Source organism: Mauremys mutica, chromosome 4 (assembly GCF_020497125.1).
Source record: "Mauremys mutica isolate MM-2020 ecotype Southern chromosome 4, ASM2049712v1, whole genome shotgun sequence".
Lineage (NCBI taxonomy): Eukaryota > Metazoa > Chordata > Testudines > Geoemydidae > Mauremys > Mauremys mutica.
Genome location: NC_059075.1, coordinates 115,564,189 through 115,590,028, shown reverse-complemented (window position 1 = coordinate 115,590,028; position 25,840 = coordinate 115,564,189). Strand labels below are relative to the sequence as shown.

Genomic DNA, 25,840 nt, shown 5'->3' with positions numbered 1-25,840 from the left:
TGATGGTTAGAAACCTTTGTCTAATTTCAAGCCTAAATTTCCTGACTGACAATTTATATCCGTTTGTCCTCGTGTCTACATTAGCACTGAGCTGAAATAATTCCTCTCCTTCCCTGGTATTTATCCCTCTGATATATTTAAAGAGTGCAATCATATCTCCCCTTATCCTTCTTTTGGTTAAGGAAAACAAACCGAGCTCCTCAAGTCTCCTTCCATACGACAGGCCTTCCATTCCTCGGATCATTCTAGTGGCCCTTCTTTGTACCCGTTCCAGTTTTAACTCATCCTTCTTAAACATGGGAGACCAAAACTGCACACAATACTCCAAATGAGGTCTCACCAACGCCTTATATAACGGGACTAGCACTTCCTTATCCCTACTAGAAATACCTCGCCTAATGCAACCCAAGACCGCATTAGCTTTTTTAACGGCCACATCACATTGCCTACTCATAGTCATCCTACGATCAACCAGGACTCCCAGGTCCTTCTCCTCCTCCGTTACTTCCAACTGGTGCGTCCCTAGCTTATAACTAAAATTCTTGTTAGTCATCCCTAAATGCATAACCTTACACTCCCTGAAGCAGGAGCAGCCGTTCAGACTTCCTGCCCCTCCTCTCTGCAAGCAGCTCCTCATACCACATCAGGAGCTGGCAACGTCCTCCTGCCCCGAGCTCTGCTGGGCAGACTGTATCTCTCTTTGCTGAGCCCAGAGGAACATTCGCTGGCAACGCTAGCTGAGGGAAAGGGAGGAAGAAGGGCGGGCTTGTTGTTAAAGCACTGGAGCGGGAGTCAGGAGATCAGGGTTCAATTTCTGGCTCTGCCACCTGCTTCCTGTGTGACCTTGGGCAAGTCACCTGACCTCTTTGGGCTCTAGTTGCCTCATATGTAGAATGAGGCTAATGAGAGCCCAGCCTCCAAGGGAGCATAGGGAGGCCAAGAAATAAATACAAGCCCAGCCGTGGTGCTGGGAATGGCTGGCGCGGGGAGCAGCACCGGGGCCTGAGACAGCAATGACATGCCAAGGTGAACGTTGGCTGTGATGGGATCGCAGCCATGCAGCCAGCGAGTGGAAGTGGCAGATGGATGGATTACCGATACCACTTACTGCCCACTATCAATTAGCCAGAGCCTGATCGATAAGCCTCACCTCAGAGCCAGACACTCATCGAGCAAATCAGTGCTTACACGGAACGGAAAGGGAGAGCCAGGGTGGAAAAGCGGGATGCCCCCTAAACCGGCTCCACGCCAGGTTCATAAGGCCGGGCCCCCGGCCGGGGAGGGTCGGTGATGTGCCCTGGGCTGGTGCAGCGCAAACCCTCCGCTGCAGTAATGATGAATCAAACCCTCTCATTGCCACTGAAGCTCTTTGATGGGGGTAGCTGTGGCAGAGGGGGCTGAGCTCCCCGTTGCAGGGCACTGGCTGCCCTATGGGTAACGCTGATCCATGCTGGCTTCCCTAGTGGAATAAAACAGATCAGTGCCTCTGCCCAGCTCCAGCAAGCACCTCCCGCTCCCAGGGCCAGAGAAACTATCAGTAATAATCACATCCCCTTCTCCAGCTGCCTTAACCTTTGCACAGGGAATAGTTTCCCGCTGCTTCTCCCGGCTGGACAAACCAGCTCCTTTTTAACCCTTCGCCAACAGCCAGCTGCTCTCACCAGCCAGCAAAAACCATCCCTAACTTTGTGATTGGCAAAGAGACGTTCCCATTTCGGATTCCCAGCCCCCCGATTAGCCTAGGATGTTACAGCGGAGCCCCTGTCTATCTCTGGCTGGAATTGGTGCCAGAGTACGCTGATCATAGAATCCTAGAAGATATGGGTTGGAAGAGACCTCAGGAGATATCTAGTCCAACCCCCTGCTCAAAGCAGGACCAACCCCAACTAAATCATCCCAGCCAGGGTTCTGTCAAGCCGGGCCTTAAAAACCTCTAAGGAAGGAGATTCCACCACCTCCCTAGGTAACCCATTCCAGTTCTTCACCACCCTACTAGTGAAAAAGTTTTTTCCTAATATCCAACCTAGACCTCCCCCACTGCCACTTCAGACCATTGCTCCTTGTTCTTATCAGCTGTCACCTCTCAGTTTCCAATAGAGGAGCCCATTTTTTAGCTTTTTCAAAGCATTTGCCTTGATGGTGGAAGAGCCGGTTCTCTGCCTGATGGGGAATTATTGAGTGGAATCCCTTCTAGTGATGAGAAAAAGGGGATTGGGGGGCGCGTACGTGTGCATGTTTGTTTAAAGTAAAACAAAAATCTAACCAGCCGGTATTTTGAGCAAGGCATCAGGGAAAACAGCTGAGGTTGGAAGCAGGTGAGTCTGGCCCGGGAGATCACTCTCCCGGAAGAGCAGTGCCTTTGTAGTGACGTGATGCCAGCCTCGGCTAAGGTGCAGGTGTGGGGATGGTGTCTCAAGTAGCTGTTAGACCCTCCCTATTGAAACAGTGCGCTGCCCTGAGAGACCGAAGGTGTCTGTCCTAGAAGAACCAACTCCCGATTCTCCAGCTGTGTGGCCGTATATGAGGGATTGTTGTCACCCTCCAACCCCCCAAGCTGGAGATCGATAGCTCGGTGCACAAAAATCCTCAGGCGGCTGGTGTATTTTTGTCCAGGCCTTGGGAGAGAGGTTTGTGGAGTCCAGTGGCAGCCCCAGGGTTTGAGCTCCCTGTCAGCCAAGCTGCTCAAGGACAAGTCCCTGAGTAGCAGCTTGTGTGCTCCATCAATGACTACATCTGTGTCTCTGTGACCTGGGTGTACGTTACCTGTTACAGCCCCGAACGCCAGCAGGCCCTGGGAGTGTCCGTTTCCGAAGGCTGCCGCGCTCTGTTCCCTGCTGCCCTGGGGCCCTCATGACGTGTCTGGAGACCGAGTAGGAGAAAAGGGAGACGTGGAGCAGATGGAAACGCTTTCTCCTCCCCCGGGCCTGGTGCTGCAGGGCAGGGCCTGGTGCTGCAGGGCAGGACCTGTGACACTCGCCAAAGCCAACTAGACATTGTACGCACGGCTCGAGTAGGAACGTGGGAGCCCTGATTGCACCATACTCATGCTCTTGCACGAGTGTTACACTAGTGAACTACAGAACGTGGAGAGTGACCAGGCTGGTGTCTCTGGGCTCTGCTTCCGGTGAATGCCACTCACAGCCTGCTCCCCCTTCGCATTAATGGCTTGAGAGTAGCTCTCATAAACCAGTATTCTGCCCCCCACCTCTTTTCTGAGCTTGTCCACCTCACATCCACTGAGTCCGTTCCTCTTATCCCACACCCTGCCTGAGTTTCCTGTTGCCTCCAGGACACAAGACCACCCCTTATTTCACTTGCTGCCGGGAGACGTTGGGATCGGGTGGCAGGGCCGGCTCCAGAGCCCAGCGGGGCAAGCACCCGCCTGGGGTGGCCCTTTCCCGGGGGGGCGGCAGGCTGGGCCGGCGGACCTGCCGCAGTCATGCCTGCGGGAGGTCCACCGGAGCCCCGGGACGACCGGACCTGCCGCAGGCATGACTGCGGAGGGGACGCTCGGCCGGCGGCTCCAGTGGACCTCCCGCAGGCATGACTGCGGACGGTTCGCTGGTCCCGCGGCTCGGCTGGACCTCCCGCAGGCATGCCTGCGGCAGCTCAACCAGAGCCGCCGGACCAGCAAACCGCCCGCAGCCGCGGGAGGTCCAGCCGAGCCGCGCGACCAGCGGACCCTCCGCAGTCATGCCCGCGGGAGGTCCGCTGCTCCCGCGGCTCGGGGGCGCCTCCCGGGCATGACTGCTTGGGGCGGCCAAATTTGTAGAGCCGCCCCTGTCGGGTGGGGAGGGGCTCAGAGTAACGGCAGTTACTGGGGTTGACCTGGGCTTTTGTTCTTCCTCCGCACCCAGTGCCTGGGTCAAGCTCGCCGGTGCTGCTGCTGGCAGACGGCTCGCCTCTGGAGAGGGGGTGAAATCCAGAGCAGCCAAGACTGTGAGCCATCCAGAGGCCTATCAGATAGCAGCTATCCGCCAGCGTCAGGCTGCGCCTGTGGATCTAGTGACACAGAGAGAGCACCTCTCGTCAGAGGGGCTCTCACCCAGTGCTGGATAGCAGGGGTCGGGATTGTGCTTTCCCTCTTGTACAGATGGGGAACCTGAGGCACCGAGCGGTTAAGTGAGTTTTCCGAGTTTGCGCAGTGGGTTACTGTGAATCGGGGCAGGGGGACCCCCTGTCATGCTGCTCTGCACTATTCTCACCGCTACTGCACACCACAAATGGAGCCTCTTCTTTCCAGAGCCTGTAAAGAGCTGCCTGGGCCCGCTCCCCAGCCTCCTGCACGCACGTTTCATTTGCATGTAGGTACCGCGCTCGCTGTGCTCCCAGGCTCATGGCTCCCCCCAGAGACCTCCTGTTCAAGCACCGTGTGTCCTCTGGGGCAGCCCCGAGCTTGTGCCATGCACTCCACTGGCCAGGTCCCTTCCCCAGCTGCCATGGACCCAAACAGCGCTGCTCCAGGGCTGGCTGGGTGGCTGCAGCTCCCGGCTCCGTCCCTGCTCCCTTCCCCGCGCTAGGCGCAGCTGGCTGGGAATTAATTCCACCAGACCGGGAGCTTGACAAGGAGTCGTTTATCATGGGCTGAGGCGCTTTGTTTCCTTCTCGAGTACCCCAGTCGCCGCGGTAATTTGTCTCCGTGTAATGAGGAGCGGATGGCACAAGCGGATTGGGGCAGGCTTGGTTCATCTCCTGCCTCCCTCTGCCTCGTCCCTGCACGTGGCAGGAAAGCGGGCAGCAGAGGGCACCCCCATCTGCATTCATCTTCCCCATGCAGCCCTCTTCTCCAGCCACCTGCTTTGATCAGCCCCTGCTTTGAAATCCACCTCTGCCAGCACAGCCGTGGGATGGTTGGTGGGACCATACTTTGAATGAGCAGGCCTGGGCCCATTGGCCAGTCCCCCATTCCGCTGAGTGCACAGTCCCCCATCCCCGGGCAGCCCCTCCCTCTCTGTGGGTAGCTACTCTTGCTCCTGCAACTTCCCTGCCACTAGGAACAAAGCCACACGCTGGGAAATGGCTCTGGCTAGTACAGAGCATGCACAACTCACTGCTCTGGCTTCCCTTCCTTTAATGGATACATTTAACCCCTTCTCTTCCCCCCCGCATAATGTGCTCAACCTGTCTGCTCCCCTCCCCCATGGCTGAGGACGAAGTGACAGAGATCACCAGGGCTGTTATCACTCTGTCCAGGGACATGCTTGTCTCGTGCTTGGGCTGTAAGCTCTGTGGGGCAGGGGCTGTCTCTGTTGGGGATACATTGCCCCTGGCTCAGTGGGGCCTCTCCGTGCTGCTGCAATACAATTGATCCCCAAGAATGGTCCTGTGTCATTGTTTGGGTTTTTAGGGGTGCTGGGGAGGCGCTGAGGCAGGCGCCGGGGGCCATGTCTGGGTTAGACAGGGAAGTTCTCTGCTCTCCCACACGCTTCCTGCCAGGTCACAGAATGGCCCCCAGCCCCGTTGTCTGGGTGTTGGCAGCTCACAAGGGATGTTTAGATCCCCTGACCCTTCTGGCAAAGGAGTCAGCCCTGCCAGCCTCCCCACTGGGGTGTTCCAATTAACCAGCCTGAAATTCCCCCACGAGACGGGATTCGTCTTCACCGCCTGCCCTGAGCCGCCGTGCAGCATCGCCTGGTGATTGCAAAGCCTGGTGGGGTGGTAGGCATCTGTGTCACCTGTTTTCCCTCCTCCTCTTGCCCTGGCCCCTCCCCAGGATGCTGCTCTCTCACCTTGTCCTCGGTTTCCCCATCAGGGCGAAGGACAGGGCTTTGATGGCTGGCTTTCCAGAGGCCCAGGAGCAGATGGAGCCGGGAGGCCCCCCCGGCTGAACGTGACCAAGCATGTTCTGCCATGGAACGAGCAGGTGAGCTGGGCAAGGCATGTCTTTGGGGCAAGTCGGGGTGTCCTCGCTGACAGTGCGGGAGCCAATGCTGGGGCCGGGGGATGGGCGTTGGAGAACTTGTGAGATCATCAAACAGCTCTTCCCCTCTGACTGTGCTGGGTTGATGGAGGGGCGCTCACAGCTGGCGGTAGCGCTCCTTTTCCATGGGGTCAAGGCCTCCCTCCGTGCGAGCTCCCGGCCTGGCAACAGCATCAGCCACACAGCTGGGGGAGAGCAGAAGCCGTGGAGTTCTTCATTCATCATGGCTCGGTGTAGGAAATGTGGCCAGCAGACAGCTTGGCCCAGGCCCCCTTTGCACTGTCCTCCAGCAGAGCAGTAATAAGAGTGGGGCTCGGGTCAGAGCTCAGCAGCGGGGTCGGATCATCTGAAACCTGTGCCAGGCATCTCTCTGCCTAATGAGCTCATGCCGTATGCCAGCAGCGTCTCGGCTGCCTCTGCCACGGGGAGGGGGGCGATCTCTGCAAGACCCGGGGCTGTAGCTGGGAGGGGCTTATTAGCACAGTGCTCGGGAGGTGGGGGTGCTGAGAGCTGCTCCCCAGGCGGAGGCTGTGTTTTGATTACACCATTGCCTCCCAAATGACTGCATCTCTCAGGCGAGCGAGTACCATCGGTGCAGAGAGCCCAGGCTGCTGTGCCGCGTGGTGGGCTCTGCTCCGGGACCAGATCCAATTACCTGTTAGACGCCCCGGGAGGTTAGTTCCCCGTCCTGCAGTGGGTTTGGTGGATGTAACAAACAGGTGCGGCGTCCAGGCACCAGCGCAGCAAGCACGTGCCTGGGGCGGCCTGCCGGTCGCTGCTGGGGGCGGCAGTCAGGCAGCCTTTGGCGGCGTTTCTGCAGGAGGTCTGCCGGTCTCGCGGCTTTGGCAGCAATTCGGCGCAGATCACCCACAGAAACGCCGCCGAATCCACGTGACCAGCGGACCGCCCGCAGGCGTGCCACCAAAGGCCGCCTGACTTTCATGCTTGGGGTGGCAAAAAACATAGAGCCGCCCCTGGTAACGAAGCCCTGTCGCCTGGGGTGCGAGGCCTCTGCGGGGAGCTCCTAGAACTTGGAGAGAATGACCAGGGCTGCAGATCAGCACGCTGTGACCTGGTGGGGTGCTGTGGGCTGGCATCTGCGCAGACGCCCCATTGAGAGGGGCATGGGTCTCATCTTGCTGGTCTCTGCTGCTCCCAGATATCATGGGTCAGATCCTCATCCAGCCGGGTACCCCGATCGAGGTCTGGCCCTGGATCAGCGTGGCAGTAACCCCACAGGTGTACGGGCCAAAGTGGACAAGGCTCTGGTTTCACCCAGTCCCGGGAGCTGTGAGGGGAAGCAAACCCTCTGGGGTGGCAGCACTGCAGGAGAGGGCAGCCATTGCCTAGGGTGTGGGAGCATCCCCACGCCTGATGCTGCAGCCTAACGCCTGATTCCCCAAGCAAACCAAGTGGGCACCTCCCCTGCAGGGTCCCAGCTGGCAACAGCTCAGTTTTGGGGATTATTGTTCATTGGCGTGTGGCGAAAAGCCCCGTTCTGTGCCGCAGCTGCAGTTCAGTGGGTATCGAAGGCCCAGCATGGTCGGCAGTGCTGTAGTGGGGTGGCTGTTGTTGGCAGAGCTGGTGCGATGTGGCGGTTGGCAGAGTGGCTCATGGCAGGGCATAGTTGGTGAAGCTGTAGGGGCACAGCACATGGTGTGGTTGTTAACAGATCTGAGGAGCATGGCTATTGGCAGGGTGTAGCTGGTGAAGCTGTAGGGGCGTGGCATGTGGAGTGGTTGTTACAGCTGGCAGGGGCAGGGCAGTTGGCACGGCTGGTGGGAGGGCATGGCTGTTGGCAGAGCAGGCAGGATGTGGCTATTGGCAGGGTGTGCTGGTTGACATGGCTGAGAGAGCGTGGTGGTTGGCATAGTTGGTGGGAGGGCATGGCAGTTGGCAGGGCATGGCAGGGTTGGCATGGCTGGTGGCAGGGTTGGTGGCAGGGTGTGGTGGTTGGCAGAGCAGGCATGGTGTGGTGGGATTGGCACATCTGGTGGCAGGGCCTGGTGGTGTTGGCACAGCTGTTGACTGGGCATGGCAGGGTTGGTATGGCTGGTGGTGGCACGTGGCGGTTGGCAGAGCAGGCAGGGCATGGCAGGGTTGGCACAGCTGGTGGCAAGGTGTGGCGAGCACGGCTGGTTGAAGGCCGTGGCTGTTGGCAGAGCAGGCAGGGCATGGTGGGGTTGGCACGACTCATGGCACGGTGTGGCGGTTGGCACAACTTATGGCAGGGCGTGGCAGTTGGCTGAGCAGGCAGGGCATGGCATGGTTGGCACAGCTGGTGGCAGGGCATGGCGGTTGGCACGGCTCATGGCAGGGCATGGCAGTTGGCAGGGCAGGCGTGGCTCTTGGCAGGGAAAAATTCCCCTTCTGATGCTTTTCTGAGGCTGCTGAGCAGACAGACGTGGGAGCGGGTGGCAGCAGCAGGTGGCGGCAGCGAGCCATGGCAGTGATCGATGCAGCAGATGGGCAGATAGTGGTGGAGCATCACAGGGTCACTCTTCCCCGGCTGGGGCGGGGGCTGTGCAGCGAGCGAGCCCCCTGGCTGTGCCTGAGCAGGAGGGGAGGCATTAATAGCACTGCTTGTGTTAATGGGAGCCGGGACCTTGTAGTCCATCATCCCACTGCATCCCTGCCGCACAGACAGCCCGGAGATTCAGCTTCTCCAGTCATTGCAAGTGGGGGCAGCTCCAGGAGACGGGGACCCGGCACTCAATTCTTAGTTGCTTTGACCCTGACTGCAGCCCTGACATGAAAGCCAGCAGCAGGGAGGAGAGCTGTGAGCCCTTGGGGGGAGGGGCACTACACAGCCGACCGGACCGGAGAGGCGGGAGGGAGCCCTTGGCTATGCCGAGACTCGTGGTTAGCTGGCACCCTTTGCTCTCCAGGGCACAGATCAGGGGTCCCTGTCTCCCGTCCCCCCATTCCCAGTCTCATTGTGCTGCCAGGTGCTGAGACCTCCCCAGGCGCCCAGGGCTGGGGCTGTGCATGGCCAGGGCAGTGTGTGCCCGTGCGGAGTGACTGGAGACTGCTGGGGCTGCTCCCCAGAGACGCTGCTCCCTGCCCCTCCCCTGTGCCCCAGCCATCCTGTGAAGTTTCTTAGCCCTATCACCCACAGGCCCCTTTCCTCCCATCCGGCTCCAAGCCCATCTCTGGACTCCCCGCACTGTCACTGCCTTCCTGCCTCTCCAGCTGCCCTTGGCCCCACTCCTCTCCTTCCTCCCCAGCTGCAGGGCCTGGCTGGTGGAGCTGCAGTCACCGCAGGCAGCTGGCATATGGGGGCCAGGGCACCAGCTGGGAGGGTGCCCCACAGCAGCACGTTAGGGATAAAGGGAGCTGGGGGCTTGGCCAACCATCTCAGTAAACCCACAGCAGACACTGGGATCTCTCTTCTGCCTCAGAGCCACGCCGGTGACATGAGCCATCCGGCTATCAGAGGTGTCCATCAGTCACAGCTCTGGGGCTCTGCCTACCACAGGCCTTTCCAGGCCATGGCATGGGGGAGATGGGCAGGATGGTCTCTTGGTGCATGGGCAGCACCAGCCCCGAATCTCTCCTCTGCTTTCTACCAGCATCCACCCTGGGGACCAACTGGGTTCTCCTCAGAGCCTTTGGAAAGGGAATAACGGTACTCAGCTTCCCAGCCACTTCCCTGTGTGTCCTCCCCTCTCTGAGCATGGCCACCACACATGGATCCTGGCCTTTCGAACCCCTGCCTGGGATTCCCCCGCACGCACCTGATTTCAGCCAGGCACACACTAGCAATGGCTGCTGACGGGAGGCCCACCAGGGAGCTGAGAACTCTGCTTCGCTCGCTCCTCTGTTCTGCTTGGCCTGGGCCTGGGGGTGTAAACGGGAATTCGCCGGTGTCTGCTTTACAGGTGCCTGATCTCTAGGTGATGAGTCTGTTACAGCCCTGGGTAGGGAGCTGCAGCTCAGACTCATGCTTTTAGCTATAGGGGTCCCCAGTTGAGTTCTTGATGTGTTGGCCAAGACGGCAGCCATTCCACGTTCACGGGCGGGGAGTTGCCAAAAATACAAAGCCAGAGGGGAAAGAAATGGGGGTTAATGGTGGAACAATCCCTGGGTCCCTAGCTGTGAGGCCCAGCTGGCCCATGAAAGAGCTGTAGGAGTGGGGCGGCTGGTCAGGCTCTGGGGAAGGCTCTGATCTCTGGAACTTGAGCTGTGTCTAGGGCATTTAGGATATGGTGCTAGGCCCATTGCTGGCAGCTGGCTTTCTCATCAGCCAGGGATTGGCTGTATCTGCAGGGGGCGGGCTTCTAAGACCTGCTGTAGACTGGGGTGTGATGGGTTCGGTCACAGAGATCCCCTTGGGACCGTCACCCGATGAGCTGAGATTACCTCTGAACCTGTTTTCCCTGCCAGCTTGGGACTCCAGAACCCTGCCTTGTTGAGCCAGACACGCTAGCCTGCTGCAACACAGACTCAGGGGCTGAACCACACCCCCAAAGCTGCAGGCTTTAACTGAAAACCACTCAGCAGGTCACTTATCTCCAGCACCCAGACACCCAGTTCCCAATGGAATCCAAACTCCAAATAAATCCATTTTACTCTGTATAAAGCTTATATAGGGTAAACTTGCAAATTGTCCACCCTCTATAACACTGCTAGAGAGATACGCACAGCTCTTTGCTCCCCCAGGTATTAATCATTTATTCTGGGTTTACTAATAAACAAAAGTGATTTTATTAAGTATAAAAAGTAGGATTTAAGTAGTTCCAAGTAATAACAGACAGAACAAAGTAAGTTACCAAGCAAAATAAAACAAAACACGCAAGTCTAAGCCTAATACACTAAGAAACTGAGTACAGGTAAATCTCACCCTCAGAGATGTCCCAATAAGCTTTTTTCACAGACTAGACTCCTTCCTAGTCTGGGCCCAATCCTTTCCCCAGTACAGTCCTTGTTAGTCCAGCAGGCCTCTTAGGTGAAAAGCAGGGGTTTTCTCATGACTGGGACCCACTTTGTCCTGCTCCACCCGGTTTTATAGCTTTGACACAAGGCAGGAATCTTTTGTCTCTCTCTGGGTTCCCACTCCTCCTTCTAAATGGAAAAGCACCAGGTTTAAGATGGATTCCAGTATCATGTGACATGTTCACATGTGCAGTGAGACCTCCTCCATTCTTCCAGGGCTGGCCCGCACATATACAGTGGAGGCTTGCAGGTAAACAGAGCCATCTACAGTCAATTGTCCTAGTCAATGGGAGCCATCAAGATTCTAAACCACCATTAATGGCTCAAACTTTGCATAATTACAATAGGACCTCAGGGCTTGGCTACACTTACAAATTTGCAGCGCTGCAGCAGGGTGTGAAAACACACCCTCTCCAGCGCTGCAAATTGCGGCGCTGCAAAGTGCCAGTGTGGTCAAAGCCCCAGCGCTGGGAGCGCGGCTCCCAGCGCTGTACGTTATTCTCCACAGGGAGGTGGAGTACGGACAGCGCTGGGAGAGCTTTCTCCCAGCGCTGGCGCTTTGCAGCGCTTTGAAGTGTAAGTGTAGCCAAAGCCTCAGAGTTATATCTCAGTGGTTTGAGCATTGGCCTGCTAAACCCAGGGTTGTGAGCTCAATCCTTGAGGGGGCCATTTGGGGATTGGTCCTGCTTTGAGCAGGGGGTTGGACTAGATGATCTTCTGAGGTCCCTTCCAACCCTAATAATCTATGATTTGTATACATTCATATTCCTAGTTTCAGATACAAGAATGATACATTCATACAAATAGGATGACCACACTCAGTAGATTATAAACTTTGTAATGATACCTTCCAAGAGACCTTTTGCATGAAACATATTCCAGTTACATCATATTCACACTTATAAACATATTTTTATAAAGCACATGGAGAGCAGCGTCACATGGGGTTTTGCCCCAGTTTGAGCCACCGGTACATTTGTGCCCTGCTGTGGCTGCATAGCACCCTGGGGAGAGCTCGGAACTGGCTGAAGACTGTGCCAGGGCTGGGGAGCTGGCGTGGCTTGAACTGAAACAGATCCTCCTTTGAGCTGGCAGTAACGTGGGCTGGCTGAGGAACCTGGGGCTGCTCTGACCCCTGGTGCAGCCTGGCTGGCTGGGCAGGAAACGTGTGTTAAAGACACGCAACGCTCCAGAAAAACAGCAACCTGCACCCACGTTTCCCCTGGAACGCCACCCAGCGCAGGGGGAGCATGTGCTACTAGGCTGCGCAGCCCCTTCCCTTCCTTTCCACGGCCCCCTGAGCTGCTCCCCTCCTGGCGTGCGGACCCCAACCTTGCTGTGGTGTCGTGCGGCTCTCTGAGCCCTCTGGTGTAGTGGGGTCTGATCCAGCACCTGTGGGAATCTCCCCATGGCCTCCTGTGGGATTTGGGCATGGTCTTTGGTCGGTGACGGGGAGGTGCACATAAGCCCATGGGGGGTGGGGGCACAGCCCAGGAAGCACTGTCACACCCCCATGGGGGGTGGGGCACCGGCCCGGGAAGCAGTCTTATGCCCCAGTGGGGAGTGGGGGCCTGGTCTGGGAAGTGCTCTCACACCCCTGTGGGGGCTGGGGGTGGGGGCCCGGCCCAGGAAGTGCTCTCACACCCCTGTGGGGGGACGGCCCAGGAAGCGCTCTCACGTCCCCGTGGGCGGGGTAGGCGGCCCGGGAAGCGCTCTCACGTCCCCGTGGGGGGGGTAGGCGGCCCGGGAAGCGCTCTCATGCCCCCATGGGGGGGGTAGGCGGCCCGGGAAGCGCTCTCACGTCCCCGTGGGGGGGGGCGGCCCAGGAAGCGCTCTCACGTCCCCGTGGGGGGGGGCGGCCCAGGAAGCGCTCTCATGCCCCCATGGGGGGGGGGGGGGGTAGGCGGCCCAGGAAGCGCTCTCATGTCCCCGTGGGGGCTGTTCATTCTGCAGTACAAGGGGAAGGCGAACCTGCACGTCTTCGAGGACTGGTGTGGTGGGGCCGTGAGGCACCTGAGGAAGAACCTGCACTTCCCGCTCTTTCCCCACGTGAGTACAGGCCCCTCCCTGGGCTGCGGCCGCGCCATCCCTCCCCTTGGCTCGGCTCGGCTGGCGGTCGCTGGCTGATCTGCTCTGGCCGGTACCTTTTTTTCTGCTAGAGCGTTTGGCTTCCTGAGGGCCTGACCAAAGCCCATTGCACTGGGGGGGAGCCTGTGAGTCAGGGATCCCCTAGGGACCGATCCTGGACAGATGACTCCTGTGGGATCCATGGGACACCTCTCGGGGGGGAATTTCCCTCCATGAGGGGTGTTAAAGGTGTGGGACTGAAGTGGGCCCGAGGCCCCAGCCCTGGCAGTGGAATTTCACCTCTCTAGGGACCCGGTGGAGCAGGGTGGGGCTGTGGCGCGGAGGCGGGGCTGGGGGGTGTGGGTGCTAGTGTGACATGGCCCAGAGTGAGGCCAGGGTGTGATGTGTCCCTGCGCTCTCTCTGGCATGTGCAGACCCGCACCACGGTGAAGAAGCTGGCTGTGTCGCCCAAGTGGAAGAATTACGGGCTGCGGATCTTTGGGTACATCCACCCCTTCAAGGATGGTGAGCATCTGCCCTGCCCCTCACCTGTAAGGGCTGGGCTGGGGGGTTGCAAAGAACCACTGCCTCTTACCTTTCACCCTTGCCCATCTCTCGGGCAGGGGTGTTCAGAGACTCCTAGGTTCAAAAACCAGAAGAGAGCCTGAGATTATTCATGCAGCTTCAGGGAGCTCCGTAAAGCTATGTCCCCTTCTAACCTGCAGGCACAAGGCAGGAGCAGCTGTGTAGCTGCAGGGATCCCATACCACTACCCCCCCCACCACCATCAGCCCAGATGGCTCTGAGGTACAGAGAGCAACCTCCGATCCCTCCCAGGACAGCAGCGTAGCTCCAGAGTGCTCTGGCAGGGACCCCTAACGTAGCGAGTTACACGGGTGTTGTGACCCAGCCACCATCATCACCCCACCTCCCCGTTGTCCCGCAGTGCGGGGAACATCCGTCACTCCTGCTCACCTGGAGATTCTCGTCAGGGGCAGCTGCTTCTACTTTGCTCCATTGGTGCTCTGGTTGCCCCATCTCAAAAAAGATATATTAGGATTGGAAAAAATACAGAGAAGGGCAACAAAAGTGATTAGGGGTCTGGAACAGCTTCCGAGTGAGGAGAGATTAAAAAGACTGGGACTGTTCAGCTTGGAAAAAAGATGACTGAGGGAGGGATATGCTAGCGGTCTATAAAATCATGACTGGTGTGGAGAAAGTGAATAAAGATGTGTCATGTACCCCTTCCCATAACACAAGAATGAGGTGTCACCCAATGAAATTAATAGCCTTAAAACAAACATAAGGAAGTAGTTCTTCACCCAACACACAGTTTATTTGGGCAACTCATTGCCAGGAGATTTTGTGAAGGCCAAAAGTATAACTGCGTTCAAAAAAAAAAAAAAGACGACAGAAGTTCCTGGAGGAGAGGTCCATCAATGACTATTAGCCAAGATGGTTAGAGACGCAACCCCACATTTGGGTGTCCCTAAGCCTCTGACTGCCAGAAGCTGGGCCTGGACAAGGGATGGATCACTCAATAATTGCCCTGTTCTGTTCATTCCCTTTGAAGCATCTGGCACTGTTGGAAGATAGGATACCTGGATGGATGGACCATTGGTCTGACCCAGTATGGCCGTTCTTATGGTCTTATATTAACAACTACGTTCTTCCTTGCTCCACAGGGGACTTCCAATTTTCTGTAGCATCGGACGACAACTCGGAGTTCTGGCTCAGCTCTGATGAGATCCCATCCAATGCCCGGCTGGTGGCATTTGTGGGCAAGGTACAGATCCCCTCTCAACTACTCCTCTATCCCCTGTCAGCACTCCGCCTATGCAGTGAACACTCCTGGGCTCATCCATCTGGGTAGCGATGCTCTTCATTATCTCCCTGCAAGCAATGCCATCTGTTGGGAGAGGAGGAGCCCGAGCTGGGATGCTAAAGTACAAATGGAGCTGGGATAATTGCCAGTGAGATCCATAGAAAACATGAGCGAATCCAGCTGTGACCATCACATCTGGAGGCCACGTTGTCACGACCGGAGCATGGGATACCAAACGCCATCATGCGTAGGTGTTCAGGTGCTACGTCACGGCTGCAGCACTGCAGTAGGACCGGAACAGCACTCTCACACCAAATGCTTGTGCTCTTCACCGCAGGCTCTGGGACTGAAATGTCTCTGCCTTGCTCTGAACCTGGAGGGTGAGTCTGTTCTTGGGCGGCAGGCCCGGCGAGAGAGTCTGGCCAGCTGTTCAGGCGAATAAGGAAACTCTGGGAACGGGGCTTTTCTTCCCCTTCCTGGAAACATTTGAGGGTTTGCCCTTTAATAACTGTCCGGGCATGGATTGGAAATTGTGCTCTCGCTCGGCTCACCCTTCGCATTGCTGCCCTGGGAAGATACATAGGGTAAGGGGCGCCGTTAGGAGCTCATGGAAATGGCTGTCAGACTCACAGGCAACTTTGTTTTTCAAATCTCTTAAATCTCACCTCCACCGTAATGGCTCCACAACAGCCGACAGTGGGTGTGCAAGGACCCCTACCAATTATACCAGATGTGAGGGCTCCGCTGGTGTCTTAGGAACATGGAAACAGCCAGGTTGTTTTAGATCAAGGGTCCATCCAGTCCCATGTCCACTCTCCAGCAATGGCCAGCACCAGCTGCTTCCGTGGAAAGTGCAAGAACCCCACAGTAGGCAGATGTGGGACCATCTCCCTCCCCACCCCCCAGCCATATCTGTTGTCCTAATTTCTCCCAGTGGGTGATTAGTGTACAGCCTGAAGCCCTTGTGCATGTGCATAGCCAATGCTCAGCCATGCTCCTCTGCAAGGCAGGGGAGTTTTGCTGTCTCTGTAAGCAGGACCGCTCTGGTGCTGCCTGCTGGGGCGTTGGGGGCCTGGAACAGTCTCTGCCGGCTCTCGAGGGAGCGAAAGCTGCCAGTGCCTGCGTGGAGCCCCTGTCCGTGACGCTTGTTCCGCATGGAGCCATACAAGGGAGAGCTAGCGGGTAACATCCTGTCTGATGCCTAGTCAGTGAGCTCCAGGCGCAGCACTGCATGGAGGGGCCTTGATCCCTGGCCGGGTTCCCAGGCCCTGCCCGAACACAGCTAGATGGTGGTGATAATAAAGCAGCTGGGGACTGGGCACATGGAACACCAAGTCCCCTGGGTGCTGCCTTTGGGGCTAGAGGTCCCTCAGCCCCCCTGGGCCCGCCTTGGCACTCTCCCACCAGCTGGTTAGAGCGAGCTCTCATGCACTCTCTCTCCCCCGCCAGCTGGGCTCCGAGTGGACGGCTCCAGGGGAATTCACCAAGTTCAGCTCTCAAGTCTCCAAACCTATCCGGTAGGTGGGACCCTCCCTGCGCCCGCTCAGTCCTTTCCTTGCCCAGCTTCAGCCCCAGCAGGGTCCCGGGGGAGGATGGGGGAACGGGGCAGCGTACGGCCAGCAAACCCCACCTCCAGCCCCACTCCTTTGTTTTCCCCATTACCTCTGCCCCTTTGCTCCCTTCCTTCCCCCTCCCATCTGGCCCTGCTTCCCCATCCCTTGTGTCTGTCTCCCCCACACCCACCCACCAACCCCCGTCGTGCTGTGTTAGTGAGGGGTTCCTCTCCCGCCACCCGCGCACGCTGCTTGTCGACATGGCTTTAGCTGGAGCTGACAGCTCTATTCTGGCTTGTCTCTGCCTGCTCCATCAGCTCACTGTCAGGCAGCGCGTTAGCGCCTGGGCCGGTGGGAGGGTCCTTTCCTCCAGCTCCATGTCACAGCCACGCTCACTCTGTTCTGCACTAGAGCTCCCGGAGCTCCCGGCTTTCATGAGTCAGCTCCAACCCCTCTCCGGTGCTAGATAGGAGGGTCCGTCCTGGGTTAGGGACCTGTCCCTGCCCCAGCACTACCCCTAACCCTTGCCCCTGTGCTGGCTCTCTAGGGGGGCTGGGGGTGACGGGCACAGACAGCAGCTCTGAGCGCACAGAGTTCTCCTGCAGGGCTCGCGACTCTGAGCTTGCTCCGCCAATAGCACTGATGGCCAGTGTAGGATGCTCGGAGGGTGCACGCAGCGTGCTTAGAGCATCCTCCTCTGGCAAGGAGGCAGGAGGAGAGAGCCCAGCAAAAGCAAGAGGGAATCCATTCAGAAGCAGGAAGGATTCTGAATAGCAGGGACCCTCCCTGCAGGGCAGAGCCACCCAAACCAGACCTGGCCACGGGCCATGCAGGCAGCTGGCCAGCACTGCTCCTCTGCTGGGGCGGGGGGCAACCCAAGCCGCCTCCCCCATTAGCTGTTGGTGGAGCCAGTAGGGAAGGCTGCCAGGATCCAATGTAGCAGCATGTGCTAGGGCACGGGTAGCCCTGTTTGTGGAGGTGCTGGGCCCCGCAGGCCCCCCTGAGTTCAGTGGGGCCAGTGGTCTCTCTAATTTCAGCATGTGGGGTGGGGTGCACTGTGGGGATAAATGGGCTTCACAGTCTGGTACCCCGGTGTTAGGGGCAAAAGATCCAACCACATCCCTTGCTCTGAATGTCCCCTTCCCTGGCATGACAAGCCTTTCTGCTTACGCTTTGGTAGCAGCCGGCTGTGAGTTTCTTCCAGCCCTTCTGTTTCTCATGGCCCCTGGGTGTGCCATAACAGTACTGCATCTGCACTCCCTCCCACCGGGGAATCTGCCAGCACAGTGGGGATGCTAACGAACTGAGCCCGGGAGGTATTATCTCTGCAAATGGGAGACCTGAGCCACAGGGAAGGGAAGTCGAGCCAGGAATAGAATCCAGGAGTTCTCTCAGTCTGTTCTCTAACCACAGGACCGTCCTTCCTAGCCTGGGAATGCTTGATTTATAGCATCAGGTGTTTGGCTCGTCTCCTCTCTTTTAATTTCACCTGACTAGCTCTCCCTGCTGTTAACTCTGCTCTCTGACAGTACTGACAGCAGGGAGCCAGACTGGGGCGGACCCAGGCCCTTCTAGCCCACCGTCCTGTGACCAGCACTAGATGCTGCAGAAGAAGGTGCAGGAAACCCCCACAGTAGGCAGATTTGGGCTAATCTCCCCCCTATGAATGTCTCATCCTAACCCCTAATCGCTAGAGGTTGGCGTAAGGCCTGAAGCATGACGCTTCACCTCCTTTCCAGAGCCCCCTCTTAGTATTAGAGCTCTGGATATCCTGTGATCCATGTAAAGGCCCGGTCTCTGTCTTGCTAAGGTTTGGCCTCAACGACACCCTATGGCAGTGAGTTCCACAGTCCAAAAACACATTGTCAGTCTCATTTTTCCTGAGGGAGGGGAGAAAGGGAAGAGCTCCTCTGGTTTAACTGCCTGGTGCCAGCCCCGCCCCTTTGTCATAGTTCACAGAGCATGGTCTGTGGCCACAGAAGCTGTAATAAACCTAAGGGCTTAGGAGTGTGTTATCCCCTTTCCCCCAGACCGGTGATCTGCCAGGTTGCTTTACACCAAATCTTATTGCCCTCACTCCTGTGGGGGGCCCTTCTCAATGCAGTGCTGGGATCCCGCCTGGGCTTTCCCAGCGACTGTGCAGTGGGAGGGGGCTAACATGCGCCCCTCCCCAGAAACGGTTGCACCCTGCCGCTCACACACCCCACCCCCCCACTCCCCCGCCCCAGCGCTATCCCAGAGTCGCTTCCCCCGTCCCTTCACTTGGAAGGCTTTGGGTGTCACGCAATGCAGCTGCCCTTGCAGATGATTAGCCAGGGACAATATGATCCTCTTAATCTAATTAGGATGGCAGTGAAAGAAGGGGGGAGGGGAGTGTTGGTGGCAGGGGCATTCGGGCGCACAGGCCACACACAATTACACCCAGCTGATGGGAGGCTGGCCGGCCTGGAGCCATGAGAGCGAGATCTCCCAGAGCACTCAGGGGAAATCAGAGCAGCATGTTGCACGCAAACAAAGCCAGGGGAGGTCAGATATTTCTGGGCTACGTTAGCTGGCGATGCATGTTAATGTGCTGTTCTCACAGGGACCGCCCCAGGCCCGCTGCTGACTCTTCCTGGGTAGCAGTCACCTAGGCAGCAGAGTTGGGTAACGCTGGCTTCTGCTAGCTACCCCTACGCAGTGCACCTCAGCCCCCCTGCTAGCCTCACTCCGGGCCCCACACGGCACTGCCAGTGGACTCCGTCTCCTAGTGCAGCGTCCCCTGCTACTCCAGTGCAGGAACCCCTCTTAGCAGAGGTTGTTAGCTCGGCAGCCTCACTCTCTGAGATGTCTGGGCCCCAGTGCGTGCTTGGCATCATCCAGAGGAACTGTGTATCCCTGGAAGTGAGAGAACTGGCCCACAGCCTCCACACCTGCATGTGTTTCGCCCTGTCCTGCAATCCCAGTCTGCCACCATAGTCTGTCCCAGGCAGCGTGCAGGGCCCCAGCCCTGGCACAAGCAGCTGCAGGAAACTGCTCCTGTATCGTCCTAGCCAGAAGACACAGGTCCCTTAGTTCCTCTGAGGGCCCTTTCGGGGGCCACGGCCCTGCCCAGCGCCCTCTAATCCCCCTCCCCAGCCTGGCCTTGGAGCTGCTGAAGCTCAGGCCCTCAGAGGTGTTACATGATGGGGTCACTGAACGCCCGTCGGAGGCAGCTGCCGCGGGGCTGTCTGTCCATCTGTTTCCCTCTGTCAGAGCCTGCTGAGGGTGGGGGCAGGTCTCCGGTGGTCTCTTCCCACCCTTGCATTTGAACACTAGTAGCCAGGGTCAGTGCTCCCAGCGTCATCACCCATGGCTGCTGCCTGAACGCTGAGGGGTCGAGGCCAGCAGCCCCCTCCCCTGTCCGTGGGGCGTCTCCGGGCCCCGGGGCAGTGGGTGGGCTAGGAGATGCCAGCCTGGCTTCCCTCCCAGCACTTCCCAAAGCACAGGGTATTTGCAATGCGAGCCGGGCCCTGGCCCTGACTCACGCCAACTGGGCAGACAGCGCTCCCCTCGCTGGGCACTGGGCGGGATTCCCATGGCAGTGTGTCATGCAGCCTCCCAGGAAGGGGGGAGGGAGCCTTCAGCTCGCTGCTGGGGACTGACAGGCAGCACTGAGAGAGCAGCAGGCTCAGCGCAGGGTCTGCTGTCTCCTGAGTGGAGCTGTCAGCAGCGCTCTCTCTTCCCTATCCCCCTCCTGTGTCCTCGTACCCTCCCTCCCCGCATCACCCACAACTCGCAACCCCCCTCTACTCCCCCCAGAACGGTTGTTTGCAGAATGCCTGCAGCTTGACAGCATCACTTCATGTTTCCGTTCACCGTATCCCAGAGCCCAGAGCGGAAACACCATGTCAATCTCCCCCTCCCATGCCAGGAGCAGCTGGGAGGCTGAAACCCAGGCACAGGCCCTGGGCATATGAGAGAGGCAGCAGAATCAGTCATTGTAACCCGTAGCAGCAGTTGGATCCCCGCCATGCAGGCTTCGGCTAGTGAGGGTCTCCCTGCTGGGATGAGCTGGGGGTACCGTGTGTCGGGGAAGCCTTCTCCACGCTGCCCCGTGGTAAGCCAGGAGGTGTCGGGGTGAGCAGAAAGGCAATAGCAGAGGGGTTTTGTGAGCACCTATCAGAGCGAGCTTCCCACTCCATGCCCAGCGGCAGCAGGAGGAACCTAGGCATCTCGCACAGCCATGGAGATCTGGCAGCTGCTCCTCATGGCCCAGCCCCAGGCAGAGAGCGAGCTGGGAAGATCCATTTGTGACCCTCAGCCAAAGGCTTGCTTGGGAGGGACAGTGTGTGTCTGGGACAGGGGGCTGTGTGGGGGCCATCCTGGGAGGTGGGGAGGAGAGCTGGGAAGCAGGCACAGCTCCTTCACACTCTGTGAAATCCCACCAGGACCTGTCGGGCTAGCCCTGTCGGCATGTCCCATGCAGGAGAGGTCTCCTCTGCCTGCGGGATGGGAGAGCTGCTCCCACGCCAGTGCAGCGGGTTCTTGCAGTGGGGGTGAGGGAACTGCTCCACACACTGATCTCCCAGCCAGCCGTAAAACCCCTCGGCACAAGGCTGCCACCACAAGGCTGCCACCGAGTGCCTGTGCTCCCCAGCTCCTGGAGCCAGCCTTCTGGGGACAGAGGGCTGTGGGCTCCCCCACCCCCGGAGGGAGGGCTAAAAGACCCTTGTCAGGGTCACTGGTTCCTAACCAGCCTCTCTCCCTCTCGTGCAGCCTCATGTCCTCCAGACGCTATTACTTTGAGCTCCTCCACAAGCAGGATGACCGCGGGTCGGACCACGTGGAAGTAGGCGTGAGTAACCTCCGGTTGGTCCCTGCCAAGCTTGCTCTGTGGTGCTGGCTTAGCCAAGCCCTGGCTCTCATGGCCGTGGAGCTCAGCCGCTTACCTTCAGAGAAACGCTCTGAGAGTCAAGAGCGTGTCCCCGGGTGGCCTCCATCCCCTAGCTGGGCTCTGCTACTTTCCTTGCCAAAGCCTCAACTTGGATCTGTTCCAAGGGTGAAGATTTGCGAGAGGAGAATGGGAAACCTGCAGTTGAATCCCCCATTCCCCACCACACACCCCCAACTTCAGCCCAGAGAAAAGCTGTGGAGGCCTGGGCCCCAGCTCCCACCATCTCTTCCTTGCAGCGCTGGAGTACATCCCCCGCCTGCTTACTTGTGTCTGTACCCTGTAGATTCCCCCAGGCAGATCCCTGATCTCCCCCTTCATCTACCCTCCTGGGCGCCCTGTGGCTCCCGTCTCTCCCTGGAGCTTTCCCTAGAGATGATCCTCACCTGTTGTTTGCTGTCCCCATCTTTGCGCATTTAGTGTGTTCCGGGCAGGGCATCCTCCTTGGACATGGTGCGTGGCTGGCGTCTCTCTGTGGCATTGCACTGTACTGCCCGAGCCTTCTCCTGGGATGAGACGCATCAGGGCCAAATTTTCCAGAGGCAGCTCCTGATTGAGAGGGCTCAGCATGAGAGGCCCAGAGCCTGGTTCTCAGCAGCACTGATCACCCATGTCTCCAGCTGATGCCAGTGGGATCGGCAGCTGCTCGGCGCTGCTGACAATCAGGTTCTCTGCCCCTCGAGCTGTCCCAAAGTCTCTGCAGGCTCGGGGTGGAGCAGGGAGAGGACTGCTGGAGCCCAGTGTGCCCTTGGGGGGCCCCCTGTCCCTGCCCCAATCTCTCCTACAAATTCCCTACTCCCACCTCATCCAGTTCAAACCCTGATGGCTGCAGAGGGGCTTTGCTGGAGCACATGGGAGGCTGGCCTGGCCCTGCCCGAGGGGGAGTCACTGAGTCCACAGAGCCCATCCTCTCCTTTGAATAGCGAAGCCACCTAGCCAGCCTTGCTGCCTCGGGAGGGTGCCACCGTGAGCTGTGTGAGCTGCCCTCACAGGCGCTGCCTGCTGCCTAGTGTCAGTCAGAGGGGGGCATCTCAGGCCTTCAGCAGGGATGTGGGTAAAGCTGTCTCTTGCCAGCCCCTCCCCAAAAGGCGAAAGGGCCCAAGGGCTGGCTAGTGAAGACGCCCTGTTTGACTGTGGTGTCGCCCTGTGGGAAAGGGTGGGACTCCTCCACTGAGACCATTCGCACTCGGCTGGCTGAAGCACTGATGGGATTGCTGGAGGGGGATAATCCTGCCTTGGCTGGAAGGCATGGGAGGGCACGGCACGCTCTAATAGGTCTCGCCCATCTCTAGCCTCCTATAGCCAGACCTCAGTGGGTATAATTCAGCCACCCCAGTGGCGTGACACCAGCTGAGGGCTTGGCTACACTTGCAAGTTGCAGCGCTGGTAGAGGCTTTCCAGCGCTGCAATTACACCCCGTCCACACCTGCAGGGCACAACCAGCGCTGCAACTCCCTGGCTGCAGCGCTGGCTGTACACCTGGCCAGGTTGGGGTGTAGCGATTGCAGCGCTGGTGATCCAGCGCTGCTCATCAAGTGTGGACACACACCAGCGCTTTTATTGGCCTCCGGGGAATAAGGAGATATCCCAGAATGCTTTTAACTAAAATTACTCCCTTTGTTTTGTTATGCAGCCTGTCTTTGTTTTGTTGTGAACCTCCGGAGCGAACGGAGCTCGTTTCGCTCCGTTTCTACGGGAGCTGCTTATCAGCTCCTGTTTGCTGTGATCAATCTGTGAACAATCAAATGAGATCCTCCTCCCTGTTGTGAACAGCTCTGTGGAGCTCCTCCGTTGCCGCTGCTGCTATCTAAAAAACAAACATAGCTCCTGTTTGCTGTGATCATCTGTACCTGGCTATAAACAATCAAATGAGAGGCAGGCAGGGAAACAGCGGGGAGTCGTGCAGGCTGTTTGCAATTAAGAGTTAAGACTAAGGGGTCAGAAAAATGTTCTGATTTTTCAAGTCAGGAAGCTAAACACACAGTGTTGGCTCCAAAAAACCCCTCTCTCTTTCCCCCCGCTCCCTGTCACACTAGACCCCACTCCACCCCCCTCTTTTGAAAAGCACGTTGTGGCCACTTGAATGCTGGGATAGCTGCCCATAATGCATCACTCCCAACAGCGCTGGAAATGCTGCAAATGTGGCCACACACCAGCGCTGGTAGCTGTGAGTGTGGCCACACACCAGCGCTGCTCCTACACAGCTGGATGACCAGCGCTGCAAACTACCAGCGCTGCAAACCGTAAGTGTAGCCAAGCCGAGCCTGTGGCCCTGTGATTCTAGCCTCCTTGGGTGCGTTGAAGGGCCAGCCCCAAAGGGGTGTCTGCTCCTACTGCCCATGCTATGAGCACGCAGAGCACGGGTCAGCGGAGTGCGTGTTCCCAGCCCGGCACTGGGCGGTTTCTTCCCTTCACGCACTGGGCGTCCGATGGCCTGTCAGCGCTAACGGCCTTGCTCTGGCCGCGATGCTTCTCTCATAACACACGCTAATTGAGCATCTCCAGGAGAGGAGTCCTGGCTCCAGGACTCGGCAATGAATCTGCCAGCCACCCCTGACCGGACCATCTCTCTCCTCTCCTGGAGAGCCTCCATCATCCCTAAAGCAGGCATTCCCTGCCAGCTGGGCACCTCCCTGGGGCCGGTGGAGGAGGGGCAAACCCACCTTTTATACTGACTTTGTGGGGCCGCGCGCTCTCCTGAGGCCCTCAGAGCTGTTGGGGAAGGAAGGCCGGGCGTTAGCTAGGCAGTGACATGTGCTGGGCTGGGAGCAAGCCGGGCAGGCACTTCCCTAGCTGTGAGGGCTGCTCTGTGCTCAGCCTGTGCCCCTCAGGTCGCCAGGCTCCGGTGCACATACCTGCAAGCCTTGGTGCGTCCAGCCCTGGGTGCTGCCCTGGGCTTCTTGTCCTTGCCTTACTCATGAGACTCCATAGGGGGTGCTGCCCCCCATTCCGCAGGGTGCTCTCCAGGTCATTGTGGTGCTTGGGCTGCTTGTGGGAGACGGGGCTGTGCAGGTGCCCGAGCTGTGCCGGGGGCTAGGGGCCGTACCTGTGAGTGGGAGACCGTGGGAAGTGGCTGAAACAGTTGAGATCTTGGTCTGCTCTGAGTTGCCCAGAAAGGTGGGGACGGACGGACAGACGCCCAGACAGCATCCCCTCCCACCCATCCAACCAGGGGAAGCCAGTGCTGAGCAAAGCAGCGCTGTCTGCAGAACCGCCAAGCAGTGTCTGTGCCTTTGAGTGACCCGCAGAGCATTACCTGCGGTGGAGTCTCCCAAACACCTCAGGGCTCCCTCCTGCCACCCTCAGCACCTGGCATTTGTGAGGGGAGTCATGGCCGGATGGCAGCATTGACAGCTACTGACAGTCTCCCCTAGCACCTGCTACCTGGACATTTGGGCCCATCCATTTCCCATGGAGCACGGCCTTTGCTCAGCTCCCACAGGGCTGCTCCTCAGGGGCAGGAGAGGACAGGAGGCTGCCTAGGAAGAGCATTAAAGGCGACCTGCCAAGGGATTTTTAAAATGGAGCAGGTGCCCTTTTCCATGTCTCTGTGGCATGTGAAAATGGCTAGGAGGGGCACTTTTCCCTGCTTCTTGTCCACCTGAGGAATGTCCGGAGTGTCAAATCCGATCTCCTGTCTTTGCTGGATGACCTCTTGAGCAACTCGGAGTGTGTGCATTGGGAGCACGGGCGCCTTAATGGGCGCGATTGGATGTTGGGTCTTTAGCAAAGGCTTCCTTTCTCCACAGTGTTTATTAGCACTGGAGTTAAATGTGTGCAAACAAAACACCACAAAGTTCTAGACAGTCTGATAAGCCCCCCTCCCTTCCCCATTCTAGCAGCTCAACTTTGGCACTTCTGAGGGCACCATCTCCCTAGTTCTCCCGTTGCCTTCAGCATGGGCAAGACTTTGAAGTTCAAAGGGGAAAAAACAAGCGGGGGGATGTGGGAAAACTTTGGGGGGGGGTGTAATCCCTTTGAAGGGATCATAAAGAAGGGAGGAACCCCTTGGCAGTTCCCCATTGTACCGCTGTGAATTTAGGGGCTGATCCATACCCAAACTTGCACCCATTTAGCTACAGGTGTAATCGTTTAAAGTGGCTTTAGTTAAACCAATGCCCAAGGTTGCCTGGCTGCAAACTGATGCAAAACTTAGCTTAAGATGATTAGAAAGAGATTTAAATTCAACTGAAAGGAGCCACGCACAGACAGCAATAGAAGCATCGACCCAGGGCTCTGGGTCAGCACAACGGCCTTGGTTTAAACACCTATGTGAGTTGACTCAGTGCTGTTTCTGTACATAGAGGCTGGGGAAGAGAGCGCTGTTTTAGGGCCTGAGCCAGAGCTTGCTGACTTCCATTGGCTTTGCATCAGGTCTCGAGTTGGCAACTTCAGTAAGAGCTGTCTTGAGTAAAGGAAACGTTCCCAGCTGCTCAGTGGGGCTTCTGTCTCCTTTTGATTTCAATAGTTTAGACACAAAATACTCTGTGGCTGACTTCAAAACTGATGTTTAATATTGTGAGGGGCGCCCTTAGCAATGACTCGGTGCTGTTGGTCTCACATCCACTGTGCTCCTTAAAAAAGTGAGCAATGGCACGAGAAACTAGCTCCATTCAGGTAGCACCTCC

The 25,840-nt window shown here is 57.9% G+C and overlaps 1 protein-coding gene across 2 annotated transcripts in view; it reads left to right on the top strand.

Annotated features, from left to right (window-relative positions):
* B4GALNT4 (beta-1,4-N-acetyl-galactosaminyltransferase 4) overlaps positions 1 to 25,840 on the top strand; it is a 131,634-nt gene that overhangs the window by 76,549 nt on the left and 29,245 nt on the right. Inside the window, exons 3-8 of one of the 2 annotated variants that reach the window (XM_045016118.1) lie at positions 5,753 to 5,863; positions 12,809 to 12,904; positions 13,357 to 13,447; positions 14,608 to 14,708; positions 16,197 to 16,264; positions 21,038 to 21,116. In XM_045016118.1, the coding sequence (XP_044872053.1) occupies positions 5,753 to 5,863; positions 12,809 to 12,904; positions 13,357 to 13,447; positions 14,608 to 14,708; positions 16,197 to 16,264; positions 21,038 to 21,116 (546 nt within the window). Of the gene's footprint in view, positions 1 to 5,749; positions 5,864 to 12,808; positions 12,905 to 13,356; positions 13,448 to 14,607; positions 14,709 to 16,196; positions 16,265 to 21,037; positions 21,117 to 25,840 lie in introns of both variants that reach the window. The other variant, XM_045016117.1, reaches the window with a different exon arrangement.